Raw genomic sequence first — 18,510 nt, 5'->3', positions numbered from 1 at the left:
CAGCGGAGCACAGAGTCTTGTAAACAAGAGACGGTGGCAGGTGACAGGGTCAGGGCCCGGCCGGTGCGTGTGGCCTCGTGCCAACATCCGCTCTGGTATCTCAGAGTATGGTGCCCCTCGACAGCTGGCACGGCCTTCATTAGCCGACTGTTTACCACGGCACCCCGTCCAGCTCCTTCCAGAAAGGCAGACACCTGGTCCTCCAGCCAGCCAAGTTCTCAGAAGCCGCCCAGCGCCAGCTTGTTTTTCTTGTGCCACTCTATTCTTAGCTTCAAGGCACAGCCCGATAAGGGCCAGCACAGCGCCTCACACCGGGGGCAGGGCCTCGCCGTCCCCAACGTCACTAGAAGTCTCGTCACAAGGCATGTGTGGTGATGTGCGCAGGGCTAATGGAGGACAAGGCCATCTAAGGTGGCCAAGACACGTGGGACAGTGGGCACGGGCAGAGTAGCAGGGCACAGCCAAGTGTGTCGGATACCCCTCAGTCACCAGGGCCAATCCACACTTTCAGCAGGTACTTGTTTGACTCTCCATATGTTTTCAAACCCGGGGCAGAATGGGCCACAAGGCAGACCAATGCCAGTCCATCAAATGGCACACCCATACATGAGAAGCCCATGTAAAAGGAACAGGAGTGCCAACCTGCAGCTAAACACTGCGCCCCCAAAAGGCCAAGCTATGCTCTGCAGATTCTTTGAGGGTAAGGGAGAGCCAACTGAGGGGCCTTCTCTGCCTGCGCCCATCAGTGGGTGGTCACCCCTGTGCCATCGTACCAACTGCAGGTTCCCCTTCTACCATTTGAAACCAAACGTGGAGCAGAGAACATGGGTGAATGTGAGGAGTGAATCACACCTGGCAAAAGGGCACCTGCACCACACACAGACACAGAAGCGGGCACACTGATCTTTGGCTTTATTAAAAATGTTTACAAAAAGACAAAAACCACAAACAACAACAACAACGAGTCCTTTGGTGTTCATTTTCTCCATCCGTTCATGTAAAGAACATAAATAAGGCATGGAGTCCGAGCTGCGTGCCACCCTGAGGGGCTCCCAATCACAGCCCGACCGCCAACAAGCTGGAATGTGTCAAGTGAAAGGCACCTCAAGAAATGCAAAGATCCACAAGCCCTCCGACATGGTGGCACTGAAATTAGGGCATCACCCCTGGGAGAAACCAGGAACAGACTGGCACCCAGATCCTGCACAGCAGCCTGGCAATGCCCTCTTCTCCAAAGCCTGCTGCACTTCATGCATTGTGTAGGCACCACAGTGAATTGTGCCACTGCCTACAATGACAACTGTTAAGCTGGCACAGGATCCCTGAAGCAAGTGTAGCCCTATAATTGGCACTTGAGGTAAAGACCAAAGTGGTGCCATCACCAAGAACAGCCACCCGTCCCCATGGCAAAATTCCTGCTGTCCCACAGCACCAGAGTTTCAAAAAGAAACAGGATACACCACCAGGGATGTGCCACCCTCGGCCGAAGACGCCAGGCACCCTGGCGGGGGAAGGCAAGTTGTGAAGACCAAGTGCTGCATTGCACCCGCCCTGGCATGGCTTTCTCCTCTCGTCCTCCACTCCCAGGTTTCATTTGGCAAATTGTCGGTTCAACTACCAACTTTTAAAGGACAGAATCGCAGAAGCGTCTAGCAGTCTGCTTCAGTCACAGCACAGGGGGCATTGCCTGTGCCCACACAGGACGTCCGCCCCTGCATCCGAGTTCAAGTGGGTACACAAGTGCACCTTTCTTCAAAGAAAGAAGGTCTGACTGGCGCCGCTACCCGCAGCCTCCGACTGGGCGCTCAGCAGGTCATGCAGCGGCGTCTGATAGCGGAGCCCTGAGGGTTGGGGTCAACCTGCCAACGAAGAAAAGAGAAGAGTACATCACTGGGGGGGGTCTGCACAGGGTGGGCCATCCAAGTGCTACAAGAAGGGGTCTGCCAGCTGAACCCCATAGGCGGTCCCTTCATATTTCAAAAGGGTGAGGGGTCTTAGGCCGCCTCATAAAAACAGGAGGTGAGGGACCCCCGACAGGCCGGAGCTTTCTTTGGATGGCTGTCATCACAAGGGGCACACACAAGAGATCTGGGGGGCTTCAAGGGTGACGGGAGGGTCTCTCTGTATGGTTTTAAACATTGGAATAATTAAATCTGCAGGGCTGGTACAGGAGCCGTGCCACTCTGACATCCCACTTTCTTACACACCCTGCAGTGCCCACTCGAACACTAACACTAGCAGCCCCCCCCCCCATTATGGGTACAGAGTGCAGTGACTTTCCTTCTAACCTGCATGTCCAAACATGCAACATGGCATCACGATAAACAAAGTGCCAAGTAAGTGGGTGAATAAGTTGGCATTGGCCAACTACCAGGATTCAAAATAGAAACCAAAAAACCGCAGCCTTTGGTTTTGTGACATCGTGCCGCTTGTGGCTTCAGGTCTGACAAACATTAAAACGCTGGGCACAGTCACATGGATGAGCTCAGCGCCACTCTAGCCAGCACGTTGTTTACTGGGGTGAAGTCAATCCTGTGCCCGCGTGCTGCACACTCGTGCAATTCTGTATCAGCCATCTGCTGACCTCACTTCCTGCACCGCAGCAATCTGATGGGTGACGGCAGGAGGTGACAAGTGGGTCACCTTCCCAATACGGACTGTCCAGGTCTGCGGGGGGGAGAAGCAGACCACCTTGTAAGCTTCACTTTATTACTCGCAAAAGGGGAGCACCTGGGGGGGGGGGGTGAATATCCAAAGGGGGCCAATAATCAGCTGGTCATCGGTACAAGACAAGCCCGGGCTCGTGAAGGTGGCTGGGGGTCTCGACTGGCCTCTTACCTCTGAGTAGACGGGGGGAGGCCGATACCGGAATTCTTGCACATAAGCGAAGTAGGGTCGCTCCAGGACCCCGGTGATGTCTTCCTCGGCCTGAGGGGGGGTCATGTGCTGCTCCGCCTCTTCATCCGACACAATGGCGCTGTAATCTGGTGGAGCTGCAAAGACCCCAACACAAATGTTAGGGGCACAAAAGACCCCCAAGTTTCTAATTACAGGACATTGAGCTGCAAACTTACGCTCAGGCTGCTCGGGGATGGCCATGCGGAGCCACTCCAGGTTGACGCTGTACTGACTACTGACACTGGAGGTCCGGCTCCCAAAGGGGTGAAGGGGGATAGTGCCAATTACCAGAGGCAGCTCCAGAGAAAGTTTGGATGTGCCAGGAACATGAACACACACCTGCAAAACCACAATGCAATGTCAAATGCCATCCTGTGCCCCACAGTCCACCCGAGACCCTCAGCGACGCAGTTACTCACCCGCAGGTTGTACTCCACCCTGATAATGCGACACTGCAGAATGGACGGGCCCACTGGAGGGATTTTGATTGCCCGGCCGTGCCAGGTATCTCGCTTTTTGGCACCGATGGTGTCACCATTCAAGGTGGCCACCACAGACTTCTTCTGCTTCATTGTCCCCCGGGCAATAAAAGTCTGTGTCTGGGTAATGAAAGCCTTGGGGACAACACTGCGGTAGGTGGAGTTGTAAAATTCGGCAAAGATGGGGATCATTTCACCTGAAAATGCAAGAAAGGCACACAGGGGGGTCAATTCAAGGTTCACATCTGAACGGGGGGGCCGCTGGCGTCATCTTCCGGGGTTCTGCCTCCTACCTGGAGTGTAGCCTTTCCTGTCAATCTTAGCAGTCAAAGACACCTGTCCAATATTGCGGTACAGTAGACGTGCCATCTTCTCTTTGGCGCCAGCCTGGGGTGCCTAACAAAATAAAGAAAACATCACACTTGTTTGTTGAGGACTCTGGGATGCACACAATAAAGGGCGGGCACAGCATCCGGGGGTTCATCCGTTCCCCACGGACCACAGGAGCCGATCCCAGAGAGCGGGGGGCACAGGGCAGGAGTAAGTCTGGGACAGGGTTAGAGCTCAATAGAACGGATAACCCTGAGAATGGGCAAGACGGGTGATAAAGAACTAAAACAGGAACCAGGAGGGGGACGGCCACTTAAACTGAAAACGCTGACCAGTCTCAGCCACTTGGGCACATGCTGGTCACGTCTGACCACTTTAAAGCACGTGGTGTTAAAATGACTTCATCAGGACGCAGAGACAGACGTTTCTCTTCACCACAGACTTATGGAATAAGTGACTGAGCAGTGTGGGGGCCAGCAGGACTTGCAGGACTCACCCCCCCCCCCAAACTCAGACTGGCGAGCTTGTTGGGCTGAATGGCCTGTTTTTGTGTACGACACACGCAGACAACACAAACTCGGACAGACTGACACTGAACACGGGGGGCACACACACGACACTGAACACGGGGGGCTCTTACCAGCAGTGCCGGGGTGTTGATATCGATTGGCTCGATTACAGTAAATTCTTGTTTGATCTTTTTCACGGTACACCAGGGCCGATGCAGTTTCACCTTCACTGCATACCGGATGCTTCCATGTTTGCCTTCAAAGGAAGTCACCAGGGTGCTGCAGGAAAATAAAAACAAAACCACAACATAAAGTGACCCTTAAAGTGACCTCAATGCTATCTACACAAAGATGGCAACCCCAGTCCTCACGTTAGTTCTGCTTCAGTACAGTCATTCATATCCCAAATCCTTGACACATCCATTCAATATCCAATCATCCTCATCCTCCTCTTCCTCATTGCCCATCAGTCAGTGTTCAGGTCATTCAAGCGGACTGGGGGTGACAGTCCCACTCCCTCTCCCACTCACTCTTGTCCAGTTACTTACTCTTCTGGCAGCTGGAAGCTGAAGGGGAACTCGTGTCTCCCTGCCTGCAGCACTTTGGGCTCATTATTGTCCTCTGAAAAAGAAAAAGAAAAAGCGTCGAGCCGTCAATTTCGAGTCCGGACCACCGCTTCACTTCGACGGCCGCACGGGCTCCAAGTCCACAAGGAAGACGGTCGAGAATCACAAGGCAAAGATAAGGAGGTCGGCTCGGACGAAACGCCAAGTCAGCACTAAAGCCAGGGAGGAACCTCAAGAGCCGCCGAGACTCCCGAAAGGCGCCCGACCGGACTTGACGAGGCGAACGAAAGGACTCGGCGAGTTCACACGCGGCTCGCCTGCTTTTCTCGTCTCGTCAGCCAACCGCCGGGGTCTCGGGGCACACGGCGAACCCAACCGAGCCCAGCCCGGTCTTACCTGCTTGTAGCAGCGTCTCCCGGTGGTTCAGAAAGTCCACCTCGTCGCTGTAGTTCTGGGTGTACGCCGAGCTGGAGCCGGCGCTGCGGGACTCGGTCCAGTGGACCTTCGCGTAGCCCACGGCGTGCAGTTTCAGGGACGTGACCCGGGAAGTTCTGCTCAGCTCCAGTAAGACCCGGCCGGAGAGCACGTCTCCGCTGCTGAACACCGGCGGGGTGCCGTCCTCGGAGCTCTCTAGGACGATGCGGAACTTCTTCAGCTGCTCGAACAACATGCTGTTTTGTCAGTGGAAGCGCTCGGTTGCCTTTTGCTATCCCAACTCAAACTTCTTGTGGCCGCCGCTGGGCTCTCTCGTCTAAGTCAGCCACCAGTGCGGGCGCCTTTAACACCTTCGAATGGTAGGCGTGGCAACAAAACTCTTGACCAATCGCAGACCACGGAATGATGGCACGGGGCCTGTACAGCCAATCGCCGAGGAGCTCGAGATGCTTTGGTGGGGCTCGTTGATGAGCAGAGAAGCGAGCAAAACAAGTCCAGTGCGCGTGCGCAAGAGACAAACCGTGCCTTGAACTTGTCAGACTGGACTTGAGAAGCATCGAGGGACTATAAGAAGAAAGGGACACATGGGGACATCACACACACACGGCACACGATAAACAGGGACAGCAGTAACCCAGTAAACTGAACTGGCCAACCCGCCTCGGCACGCTCCGAATGTGGGGCGCAGCGCCCGGCTTGTGCAAATAGCACATTTATCAGCCGGCTTATCGCCGCCTCGGGGGATTTAATAACAACAACAAAAAAAAAGACAGCAACAGGAGAACACGGAGCTCCACCAACGAGCACTTCCTCGTTCCTTAAGTCGAAAACATGTTTACTTGGAGCACTCGTCCCGAAAAGGAGCGCGGGCGCCACCCGGTGGCCGATCACCTCACCCAGCTCAGGGAAAGACCTGGCACCGTGTAGGGGGCCCCGTTGAAGACGGGGTCTGTCTCTCAGCAGTCGAATGGGCTTCACGGATTGTCGTGTTTCTCGTGCGATTGGCTCGTTTTGTGGTCAAGCTTGGCTCTTTATAACAAATAAAATCCAATTTAATAATAATAATAATAATATGACTGGAAAGGTTCAAGCCACAGTTAAAATATGAAATACTTGGTGCGAACTGAGAGCCGTTTACGTGTCGACGGTCAGATTCTCACTAATAAGAGCACGTGAACACACACACACACACACACACTTCATACTCCGCTCTGGAAATGTCTCCTTATGGTTTGGTATGTTTAATCGCTCCTAGAAACTGAGTGCCAGCTTCACTTAGGCCTCGCTGCGGGTCGGACCGGGTCACTCGAGCTCGCCTGGGCACACAAGCCAGAAGGGAGCTGTGCCAGGGTGCCACGTCATTCTCCATTTTCAGATTGTGTGCCTTCTTCTTTGAGGTGTCATACATCACTGAGAGGACAGATTCAAGCAGAGACAGTTTTGGTGGACCATCTGGCAGGTCCTTCATGTTCTGTGTTGTTCTATCATGGAGTGAGACGGAGAGCGCTGAAGAATGTATTACTTTATTAGAATTCTATTAGGGTCCTTCAGAACTCGACTTGATGTCACTTTAGAGGAGTTACGTGGACAGGGCCGGTGAGCTGAGTGGCCTGTCCTCGTCCAGATGGTCCCAACGTATTATTATCTTTAGCCAGGGGGACTCGGCACACCGACACACAATCAGTTCTCTTCGTATTGGGGGAGCACAGGCAGGTGAGGTGAGTCGCTCAGGGTCAGTGGTGGGATTTGAACCCACAGCCTCAGGGCTCGAAGTCCAAAGCAACAACATTTTGTCTCTGAATGGCTCTCAGTGGGCTGTTTATCTGACAAACGCCTCGAGTCTCCAAGACAACAGGAAGAAGGGCAAGTCAAAGCGAGACCCCCTTCCAGGTACACTGGACGTGCGGTGGGTGGTGACAAAAGACACAGGACAGGACAGGAGTGGGCCTCATCTCAGAACTGTCACTGCCACCTCCGAAACACAGCAACACAAAAACTCTGCCCACCGAGTGCCAGGACAGCCCAAATGGAGACCAGCAAAGCGCCCCCCCCCCCACTACGCCACACTGCCCACCCACAGAATCCGAGGTGCACTTTATCAAAGCCTTTAGTCGCCTGTAATGGCGTCACCTCTCTACAAATGCCAGTGGCCCCCGGCGTGACGCGTGTTTTCTTGGGGTGACCCACTAGTGAGTGTTTCATGGCGGCTGATGTGCCCACCTTGTGGAGCCTTTAGGCAGAGGCAGCGACGGCAGGTCGGGGGGAGCCGCTTTGACTGGTTCTTCTCGGTGGTCTTTGTTTCAGGTGCCCAATACGTCTGCCCGGCTTTCCATCATCCTCAAGATGGCGGTCGTGACGCTTCGCTAGGGCCCGATGCCACTCCACTTGTCTTGGCGCCCCTTTGTGTGTTTTTCCGATGTCAGGAGGGTTCGGCTTCGGGGGGTTGTGTTCCGTTCTGATGGAGTTTTGTTTCGGTGCGCGTCTCGTGTTTCTCTATTAGGTGAGACGCGGCACGTGAAGGTCTTTGTCGGATCTCCGTCTTCATTTCTTCTGGAGCTCCACAGGTCATTGCTGGGGTGTGTCGTCCTTTCTGCGCTCCTTCCTTGACTGCAGATGACTTTTGTTTTGCACCTTTTCGGATGCCACGTTAGTAACGATGGGTGCTGCCATCTTGATGTGGTTGCTAGGGGTGTGGCCTGTAGGGTCACCACATCAGGGGTCGACCAGTGCAGAGCTGAAAGTTCATCACTTTGGACCAAACCTCTGTGACCTGCAGCTGAAGTCTCAATCACATTGAAGAAGTGAAGATCCCCTGTGGTGTCTCCGCCATCATTACAATTACTTACAGTACCAACTGAGCGGAACGGCAGAGAGTTTAAAGAGAGTGGCGGCCAAACGGCGTCTCGGTACAAAACTCAAGACGAGCAAGGGAGGGGAGGACCCATCGGAAAACCCCTGGCCCCGAAGCAGCAACAATTTGAAAGATTTATTAACAACAAAATAGTCAAAAAAAGAAACAAAGAGAAAAGTGGAGTCAAAAAGATACGAAAGCAAGACAAGCCGGTCTGCAGCCCCCAATCCTAATTCTTTTAAACACGACAGAATTGAAAATGAGACACGAGTTGAAGTTCACGTCATAGCAGCCTTGGAACGGACCGCTGGGCGGGCTCTTAAATAGCACTGGGGGTGGGGCCTATAGCTGCAGGGTCAGAGGGCTCCGCCTCTGCTCTCTGTGGGTGTATAGGTGGGTGGGGGTGCACTTGCTGTGCTGCCCCTCTGAGACGGGTTAAGATCTAACCGATCAACGTGGACCTCCGTGCTAACACTGGCGCCTCACCGCCATCTGTTGGAATATGTTTTGTAGTGCATCACAGTTGTCATTCCAACAGATGGTGCACCACAAACAATTGTAGTAGTAACAGGCATTACTGAAAGTGTTTGTGATGCTCCACCTGTTGGAATGACAAACGCAATGCACATGTCTCTGTTATATGCTGTTTGGTATGGGATTTGTTAAAGCAGTGTTAATATTTGTGATGCGCCATCTGTTGGAATGACAAGTGCAGTGTATTTTATTACTAAAACTGTTTGTGATGCACCCTCTGTTGGAATGACAGAGACGTTGCAGAGCGGATGGAGACACGGTCACTTATCCTTTTATTAAGCTGCGAAGGGCACATAACCATCAAGAATCCATATTAATATAAACGAGTTTTAAACAAATAGATGACAAATCAAAAAATAATCAACAACATTATCCATCCATTTTCCAACCCGCTGAATCCGAACACAGGGTCACGGGGGTCTGCTGGAGCCAATCCCAGCCAACACAGGGCACAAGGCAGGAACCAATCCCGGGCAGGGTGCCAACCCACCGCAGGACACACACAAACACACCCACACACCAAGCACACACCAGGGCCAATTTAGAATCGCCAATCCACCTAACCTGCATGTCTTTGGACTGTGGGAGGAAACCCACGCAGACACGGGGAGAACATGCAAACTCCACGCAGGGAGGACCCGGGAAGCGAACCCAGGTCCCCAGATCTCCCAACTGCGAGGCAGCAGCGCTACCCACTGCGCCACCATGCCGCCCGACAATATTATAAAGTATTAAAAAAAAAACAGCAAAAAGTTTCAATAATGGGTGACCAGGCCTGACCCGGGCCGTACCAGAGCACTTGTAGTTCTGATGCCAGTCCAGAGCACTTGGCATTCAGGCATCTCTTTACACTCCCCACTCCATCGCCCACCAGACCCCCCCACGTTAAGACCCATCTGTGGCTCACGAGTTTGTGCTCACGCCTGCAGTGTCTTTTGTGCTTGGCGATTGTTCAGAACTTGTTTACTTTGAACCGGGCCCTGCGCCACAGGAAGAGGCGGGCACAGCCAGGAATGCACTTCAGAGAGGGGGCTTGCAACAACAACAACAACATTTATTTCTGTCGCACATTTTCATACAAATGATGAGCTCAAAGTGCTTTACATGATGAAGAAAGAGAACAAAGACAAAATAAATAAAAATTACAATATGGGAACACTAATTAACATAAGAGTAATAAGAGTAACGTCCGATGGCCAGGGAGGACAGAAAAAACAAAAAAGAAAAAATACTCCAGACGGCTGGAGGAAAAATAAAATCTGCAGGGGGTCCGAGGCCACGAGACCACCTGACCAGCCCCCTCACATCAATGACCTCAGTCAGTCCTCATGGTACTCAGGGTTCTCATGGAAGGACTTGATGATGATGATGACGGTCACGTGGACTTCTGGCCTTTAATCCATCAATGGAGGATCAATGTCAGCTGGGACTGTCACAGGGGGCTCAAGCACAAAATCGCCTACCCAGTGCCCCCCCCCCCCCCCCTCGGCTGACCTGCTCTGCCCCCTCAGATTTGGGCAAACGGATTTCTGCACACCCTCTGCTCCAGTGCATGTGGAGGAACGTCAGATGGATTGTGACGTGTGACATTACGTGACATTTGGACGTCAGTAACTGCGAGTGCCATGGGGTTTGCTTTGGCTGCTTGTTTCTTTGGGTGTTTATTTCTTTACTTCTTCATTTATTTATTTTTTATTTCAGTGACGCAGTCAGCCCTAAAATGACAACTGTCACTCTCACTCATCAAAGCTGGGCGGGTGGGCTCTACCCAGTCCTGGTCGCCCATCAGGTGCCACCTGCCCAGCTACACTTCAGACGCCAATTCTGGGTGACTTTGTGTTGCACTCACATGTGACGCGCAGTCACAACTTTGAGTGGCCCGACGAGCCCCAAGCGAAGCGCACATCCGTTGTGATTGCATATGCATGAGGCTCATTAGCATAGCCCATGTATGGTGTTTCCGGGCAGGACATTTAAAGGAGATTTCTAAAGTGACATTTGTGTACACCTCTCCGCACACTTCTGGATGGCTTTTGTTTTTTGGTGTGCACTGTGTATTTTCCCACTGAAATTCACACAAAGTGGGACCCCTGGAAAGTCGGAGGTCCTGGTCCAGTTGTTTCCCTGCTGACAGGTGGCTCAGTTATCCTGGCTGTCATACGCCGTTGCAGAGAGGGACAGCTGGTGGCGGGCAGGCTCGATGTGTCAGACCCCCTACCACGTGGCACTCTTAACAACTCCTAAGTCGTACTTGGAGAGCCACCACTTGACGAAGAGCCAAAGCGCCTTTAAAGTCCGGTAGGCGACCTGGCAGGATGTGACAGATCAGGAAAACCTCAAAGGGCAGCGAGGGTCTTTAAAAAACAGGACGCCAGGGGGACGTCACAGATCGGTGCTCAGAGATAAACCAACAGAGGGTCGGATGCCCTGCAGAGCCACTTTGGCACTTTTACTTTTGAGGGGGGTGCCAACTGCTTCTGGATGCCACACAGTTGTAAATAAAAGGCCTCCGGAGTGGACCCAGGGGCACAAATGGGGGGGGGCATGAAGAGGACCTGCACCCCCAGGACCCTACGGTGTCTGCACTCAGTGGGGCCAAAAGTGTGGAGCAGCACAGCAACCAAAAAAACCAGGAGGAAGTGTGAAGCACGAGGGTCCGACTTGACCTGAAACGGCACAGGAGGCGCGTCTCTATCAGTCCGAGGGGCTCAACTGCCATTCACTGGAAGAATCTTCTGGAATGTCGTTAAGGTGTTGGTCAGACGTCACAGACGTCACACTGCCACTGTTTGGTGACGAAGTGCAGGCGTGAAGAGCAGCCGGACTCGCTGTGTGCTCAACTGCACAATCACAAGGCCCAGTCTCTCTCTGTAAGAAATCCAACGTCTGTCCGCCTGTCTGTCCGCTTTTCACCACCTCACGGCTTTACATCGGGTTGTTTTTTTCTAGAATTTGCTAGAACTTTCCAGTTGATTTTGCGACTCCTCTCGTCAAGCTAAGTATCAGAGTTCACTTACAGGGTGAGACAATCTGAGAGTCAGAGGCTGCGGGCCGAGGGGAGCAGTGGGGTGTCGGTCTGCCTGACGCCACGTGTTGGAGCGCACCTCGCCTTTCTGTGTATTGATTTGTAATAAATAATAATCACAAATCAACCTGTCTGTCTATGTGGGGGTCCGTCTGCAGCGGTGACAGTGGTGAATGTGTCCCTCGTCATTAAACCTTCTCATTCTTCCAGGCAGGAGTCATCTGATGGATTTCTTTTTCTGTGTCTGCCCTTCTGCTTTTCTGTCGCGTCATGAGGCTGGCATCGCCAGGTAGACTTCATGTGGGTTTAGCATCTCGATGCCTTGGCACCGCTGCCCATTTGGTTCTGTTCTCCGGCCTAACTGGAGTTTTCTTTTGTTTGTTTTTTCTGTCCTCCTGGCCACCTGATGTCACCTTTTCCTTTGTTTCCTACCTGTTTCTGTTTTATATTAACTTCCATTTCACTTCATCTTGTGAAGAACTTTGAGTCGCGTCGTTTGTATGAAGATGTCCTCTAGAAATAAATGTTGTTGATGCCCATCTAGTGTGACATGTGGCCACAGGCATCAATGTGCCAGGCCTGTCCACACAAGTGGAGCCGCGGGACGATGACGGTGACGCTGGAGGGCCCGCACCAGTGACAAGAAAGGCAAAGTACAGCCAGAGGAGGGCAGGATCTCAACATGAAACACTCAACCAAAACGAAAAGGAAGCTCGATAAATGGCCAGCGTGTGCCCAGCGGGCAAAGTGCTAAATGTCATGGAGGTGACCAGTGAGGAGGGTGGCAGCCCAAAAAGTGAAATGTGCAGGTGCGTCCATCACAGAAATCATCATCATCATCATCATCATCATCATCAAAGTGGGACCCCCACACACACCTGAGCACCGCAGGGGTCAACAGCCCGGAAAGAGGAAAGCAGCAGCAAAGAAAACAAAAAAGAAACTTCTAGATAAACACCAGATTAGGGTGAGTGGAGCTGTAAAGCACCGAGACCCCAACACTCCCTGCACACTTGGTGGGGACAAAGTGACGATTTGTGACCAGACAGGACGTATTCGGACCCTTCCCTTCTCCTTTAGATGTTTCTAGAACTTGACAGGAGCTAATGGAATAGAAAGACACCCCTGTACCTGTGTGTAGACGGGGGGCCGCCGTAAAGCCCACGTGCCAGAATGGCACAGCACTGGCATTTTAGGATTGTCAGGACCAGAAGCAAACGTCAGCTCAACCCCCCTGGCACCCTGATCCCTCGACACTCGCCATGACGCCTGCCCGGTCGCCTCGTAGACGTCACCAAGTGAAAGAAGACCCTTGGACGCGATCGGGAGTCGTCAGGGAGGCTGGCCAATAGAGTTGTGCGCTACTTGGTACTGGGGTCCGACACCTGGCATCAGTACACAAGTCGATATTCTACTTCTGATCCAACACTCGCATAGAGGGTCCCACAATTCACAAAACCCAAAGCGTCAAGTCCAAGGATCTCTCTGTAGACCTCCACTGTCAAATTGTGGTGCGGCAAGAGTCCCCCCAAGTGGTCTCAACAACTGTGAAGTGGAAGACGTTTGGGACCACCAGGGCTCTTCCTAGAGTAACTGAGTAACCGGACAAGGACCCAATGGTCACTCTAAGGGACCTTCAGAAGTCCTCTGCTGAGATATGAGGTCCACCATCTCAGCTGAACTCCATCAGTCAGGTGCTTACGCTAAAGTGGCAAAGATGGAAGCTGCTCTTGAGTGAAAGACTTAAGATGGCACTTAAAGGACACTCAGGGCACAGGGAAACGATTCTCTGGTCTGATGTGACAAAAAATAGAAGTCTTTGAGCAGAACTCCAAGGACCTGATGTCACCTCCATTGTGGTGGCAGGGAGAACACCTTGTCTAGAGTGCACAGCACCAGTCCAATGGCCCAAAGCATGCGGCCAAGACAGCACTGAGTGGCATGGGGACAAGTGTCCGAGTGGAGTGGCTCTGCCAAAGAGCATATTGAAGACGTGTGGAGAGACCGGGAGATGGCCGTCCCATCTAATCTACCAGAATTTGAAAGGATCTGCCGGGAAGAATGGGATTAGCAGCCAAATCCAAGTATGCCAAGCTTGTAGAGATGCGCCAAGAAGACCCCCATTTGGACGGCGCTTAAAACTTACTGGAATGGGAGATTTGTGACTTTGATTCTGAATTTCTGAACACCTACTTTCACGTTGTCATTATGGGCGACTGAATGGACAAAAATGGCAAGTTGACCCATTTAAGATGGGCAGAAGGTGAAGTTGGGGGGGGCATTTACTGATGACTCCACCTACTGGTGCCCTAAAGGTGCGGACCCCATCACCAGATCCATTTTCTTTTTGTAGCACATTTTCATATGAAAGAGAAAGTGAAAGTTACAAGAGAGGTAAAAACCAAAGTGACGTCACACTCCGGATCAGGTCTCCCTGGCTTGATGGGACACGGAGACCGTCAGGTGAGCCAGGATAGACGGTCCGGTGGTCCTGGTCAAAGAGTGATTTGAGGACATTGAGAGGGGATTCCTGTTACAAAGGCAGGTGTCAGGCGCACATCTGTGCCAGTATGAAGACCACTGCCAGATCTGTAGAGGGGGGGAGCAGCAGGCAGGCCTGTCACCACTAGACGGTGACACTTTAGAGGACATGAGGACCTCCACCCTCACACTGCTGGTCACTCAAACCCACACCCAGGCTCACCTGTCCTGCAGAATACCCACCACTGCCTCTTTTTAGATATTTTACATGAGCACAAGACGGCAGGGGTGGCACGGTGGCGCAGTGGTAGAGGAGATCCGTCTGGGTTCACTTCCCGGGTGTGTGGAGTCTGCATGTTCTCCCCGTGTCTGTGTGGATTTCCTCCCACAGTCCAAAGACATGCAGGTTAGAACGTGTGTGCTTGGTGTGTGGGTGTGTGTGCCCTGAGGTGGGCTGGCGCCCTGCCCAGGGTTTGTTTCCTGCCTTGCGCCCTGTGCTGGCTGGGATTGGCTCCAGCAGACCCCCGTGACCCTGTGTTAGGATATAGCGGGCTGGACAATGACTGACTGACAAGACGGCAGATGAAGAGGCGCTTAAGTCCAACACAGTGGCAACAATGCCAGTTAACCAGCAAGGTGCCAGCAGTTTCCACTGAGCAGAACAGAATGAGGAGAGAGAGAAAGCAGAGGGGCATAAGAAGGCGGGTATGAGACGGCCAGTCGTCCAACTCAGTTGGCACGGCCAAAATGCAAGTCAACGGCAGAGTCTGATGACAAGTGACAAACGTGCCGACGTGACCCTCTAGTGGCTTCGCATAGCGCCTCCCTTCACACAAGCGCTGTGGTGCGCCTGATAGAGGACCACCGTACGTGCCAGTCATCTGTGCGTCTAGATTAGATCAGGGGGCTGTCACGTAGCCCGCCGCAGACTTGTCAACAACTTTTTGAATACACAGAGCAAACTCTCAAAAGTGTGGCATCTGTGCCATGCTGGAGGGATGCCAAAGCTGGACGGGCCAAACTCCTCTCGCTGGACAAGGAGCTGCCGGGCACTCAGCGTTACACATGGCATTCCTGGATAAGCAGCCTGGTGTACACACTGGAGGTGACGTCATTAGACTTAACACTGTATAGCGCCTTTCAAGTGCTGTGGACACATCAGTGGGGGCCCGTACTGACCACAAGTCATGTGGAGGTCATTCACAGATAAACAGGCTTCTGCCCAAAGGTCACCCTTCAGGAAAGGCGCTATATACTGTAGAGCTGTAGTGGCATTCAGCAGGACTACCTTTAACTACTCCACCGGACACAGGCGGGCAAACACGAACGAAAGCAGACAAGGCGGACGGGCATAAAGCCACCAGGAGAGTGAGGGCTGCTTGAACTGGTAGCCTTGTGCTTGCCAGTCAAAGCCTCAGCCGCTGCCCCCAAAGCGTTGCCAGACGGAGGTGGTCGTTTGCTGTCCAGCGCTGCACCTCCACGCCACCGGGCTCCTCCAAGCCCAGTCCACAAGCCCCTAGCAGGTCCCCAGAATTCAGAGCTGGGGTTCTCAGGACTTAGAATTAATCCAAAGCGACTTACACATCACCAGTGCGTGACACGAAATGACAATCAAAACATGAATAGCGCAGAGCGGACCTCGGAGACTCACCGGAGAATCGAAAGTAAAAAACGACAAGAAAAGAACGGAGAAAAGCGTCAGACCGAAAGAGACACAAGGCGGAAAGTGGGCACCGGACGGGCAGCCTGACGAGCTGACAGGTGCGGGCTCGCGATCAGCCAATGAGGCCGTCCAGGGCACGCGTTGCTAGGCGACCAAAAGAGCATTTTTTAAAAAAACGGACTGGCCTGTTCTGCAAGCTCCGCCGACGAGTGGAGTCGAGCCCAGCCCCGCGCTACCAGTTGTACCAGGGGGACCCCCCAGCCGTGAATAAAATGCCACCTTGGGGAAAACACAAACCGGTCTGACCCGTGTACTTTACGAAGCCAGCACAATAAAATCTGATGATCGTACGGCCAAGTGGGAGTCGCACTCGCTCTCGCTAACAGGCGACACTTGGTGACACGCACAGCACCGGGTGGCACGGTCGGGTGTCTGCATGCAGCTTTGTTAGGAGAGACCCTCTGGACTGACCGCTGGCGTCGTTAGCGGGGTTGGTTTCCGAGGCTTTAGCCCCAAAACTGAAGCATCGTTGATCTTTACGAGCCCAGTCCCCCCTTCATCATGACGTGCCCCACATGTGCCAACCACCCAGCTCCCGCTTTTCCTTCTATGATATACGTGCGACTAACCGCATGCCCTGCAGAGCACCGCTGGGGTCCCTAAAGAGCCAGGCAGGCCTTGTTTTCTAGCGCCTTCTGACAGACTGCTACAAGCGATCAACATTTGTTTCTGTCGCACGCGTTCACACAAAGAATGTCGCACAAAGTACTTGAGCAGATGTCACAAGAAAACCGTTTAAAAAAAGAAACATTCGAAATAAACGAATAAATGGCCTAGCAAATGAGTAAATGCAACTCGTGCGCCTCTGCCGTGGTCTCCCTCAGCCCCCTGGGCACTCCCTGGTGTCCCTCTGTAAGATGTCACTGTTGGACAGGACACCTCGGTGCTTTACGGCGCACGGTCACCGCTCATCTCTCTGTCCTCTGTAAATTAGCACTTTCACACCACACTGCCTAGGAATGTGCGCTAGCGTCGGTTCAGGGATGAACAAATGGATGGACGCAACCCAGGAGGGCTGTCACATTAAAGTACGATCATCACTGGTGGCTGGCTACATCGGTCTGGGTGACATCTACAGCACAGTCACCCGTCTAGGTGCCCAGTGTGAGCTGCATTGCCTCCTAACACCCGTGCGGTTTAGCGGCCCAGGAGCGGAGGGCACTAACCTCGAATCAGGTGGCGCCTCTTCTTGAAGTAGTTGTCGCTGTCCGAGTAGTCGTTGTAGACGATGTTCATGCCCACGCTGCGGTTCTCCAGCCAGTGCACCGTGGCATCTCCTCGCACTGTCACGGATAAGGACCTCACCCTGATTGGACGGGCCAGCTCCAGCACCACCTCGCCGGTCAGCGGCTCCCCGCGCCGAAACACCGCGTCATCGCCGCCGTCCAGGTGCACGGTGAAGCTGCGGATACTTTGGAACATTGTGGCAGTGCTTTTCTTCTTGCTGTGCCCGACAACACCACTGGACGCGAACCTCTCCGAATGCAGGAAGGGGAGTCGCGCCGCTCGTGTTTTAGGAAGTGCGCGACTCGCCGCCCAGTCACGTCTGTTCGCCCGCCCAGCCGCCTGCCACTGTGAGATTAGAGGGAGGGCCACGCCCACCCCACTGGCGCTCCCAGCGCCTCACGCCGACATTCTGACAGTCCATCCTGCTTTATGAAGTGTTCTGACAAAAGCATTTTTGTTAAAAATCAAGTTTCCAATGTTTCAGAAAGGCGTATCGTGGGACAATCGAGCTCTTCGTGTCAACTCCTGTCCTTCGCGCCTGTAGTGCACCCACGTCGCGCATGCGCACCAATTGAGAGAAAAACGCATGCGCAGACAGTGAAAGCTGCTCGTCACGTCCCAACACTTGGCGAGTTACGTTCGGCAGTAGACGGAGGGCCACCGAGGGACGGAGGGTCAGGAAGCGGAAAGGCAACGACGATAGAAAAGCGGCAGGCGCTCGTCGTGTCGCCAGTCACGCGTTTCTTTTATTGGCTTGTTTTTATTGTAAGTTCGGAATTTGGACTTATGGCCCCCTGCCCGATCTCCATTACAGGCACATTTATGAAGCTTGCATACATTGAATTGTATTTCTCCATTGAGTTTTGCATGTGGATTGCACTGAATCGAAGTCCTCTCGATAAGATTGAATTAAATTACCCCCCCGACATTCTTCGTTATTAATGCGAGGACTTGATTTTAATTACGGTGTTCTTTCAAATAAACACCCACTTGGTGCCTTTAACAACCTCCATCTTATCACGAGGCTGAAGTTGGCTGCTTCTTCGCAGCTCCAGCCAGCTAATTCTGAGACTTTGTGCAAACTTTGTCAGGCTGCAATTGAGACGGAATGGGCAGAGTTGGCAGACTCCCGTATCAAATGAATGGGGTGCACTGTGACGTTTGAATTGAACTGTAAAGGGTTAACAAGTGTTGGGCCACCCCAGTTGTCACACATGTCACAAAAGACAGATGCCTTTGTGAAGTTTCAGTTCAGTTTTACCATGCCCAACGTGGGTACCTGAATCAAAATGGCTGGCACAAAACTGTGATAATTCGTGGGCACGCAGGACTTTCTGTTAAGAGCTTTGGAAAATCTCTCGAGCATCACTGGCTCAAATGTCAATGAATCTGCTTGGACAGACTTCTGTTTCAAACCTTTACCTTTGGAAAGTAATCCCTCTGTCTGGACGA

The 18,510-nt window shown here is 52.8% G+C and overlaps 1 protein-coding gene across 2 annotated transcripts; it reads right to left on the bottom strand.

The window, feature by feature from the left end:
• Positions 1-897: 897 nt before the first annotated feature.
• Positions 898-17,500, bottom strand: arrdc2 (arrestin domain containing 2). 2 transcript variants are annotated; one of them, XM_028816679.2, is made up of 8 exons: positions 16,998-17,500; positions 4,765-4,837; positions 4,348-4,495; positions 3,671-3,773; positions 3,318-3,574; positions 3,075-3,237; positions 2,839-2,993; positions 898-1,859 (listed from the first exon to the last, which is right to left on the bottom strand). In XM_028816679.2, exons 1-8 carry the CDS (start codon positions 17,251-17,253, stop codon positions 1,806-1,808), a joined length of 1,209 nt encoding a protein of 402 aa, XP_028672512.1. In that variant the 5' UTR covers positions 17,254-17,500; the 3' UTR covers positions 898-1,805. The 2 variants fall into 2 exon arrangements, with proteins under 2 accessions (XP_028672512.1, XP_028672511.1); XM_028816678.2 differs by lacking the exon at positions 16,998-17,500 and adding an exon at positions 5,179-5,514.
• Between the last annotated feature and the right edge of the window lie 1,010 nt (positions 17,501-18,510).

This window comes from Erpetoichthys calabaricus, chromosome 12 (genome assembly GCF_900747795.2).
Source record: "Erpetoichthys calabaricus chromosome 12, fErpCal1.3, whole genome shotgun sequence".
NCBI classification, from domain to species: domain Eukaryota; kingdom Metazoa; phylum Chordata; class Cladistia; order Polypteriformes; family Polypteridae; genus Erpetoichthys; species Erpetoichthys calabaricus.
The sequence above is the reverse complement of the archived record's forward strand: the minus strand, read 5'-3'. Positions and strand labels throughout refer to the sequence as shown.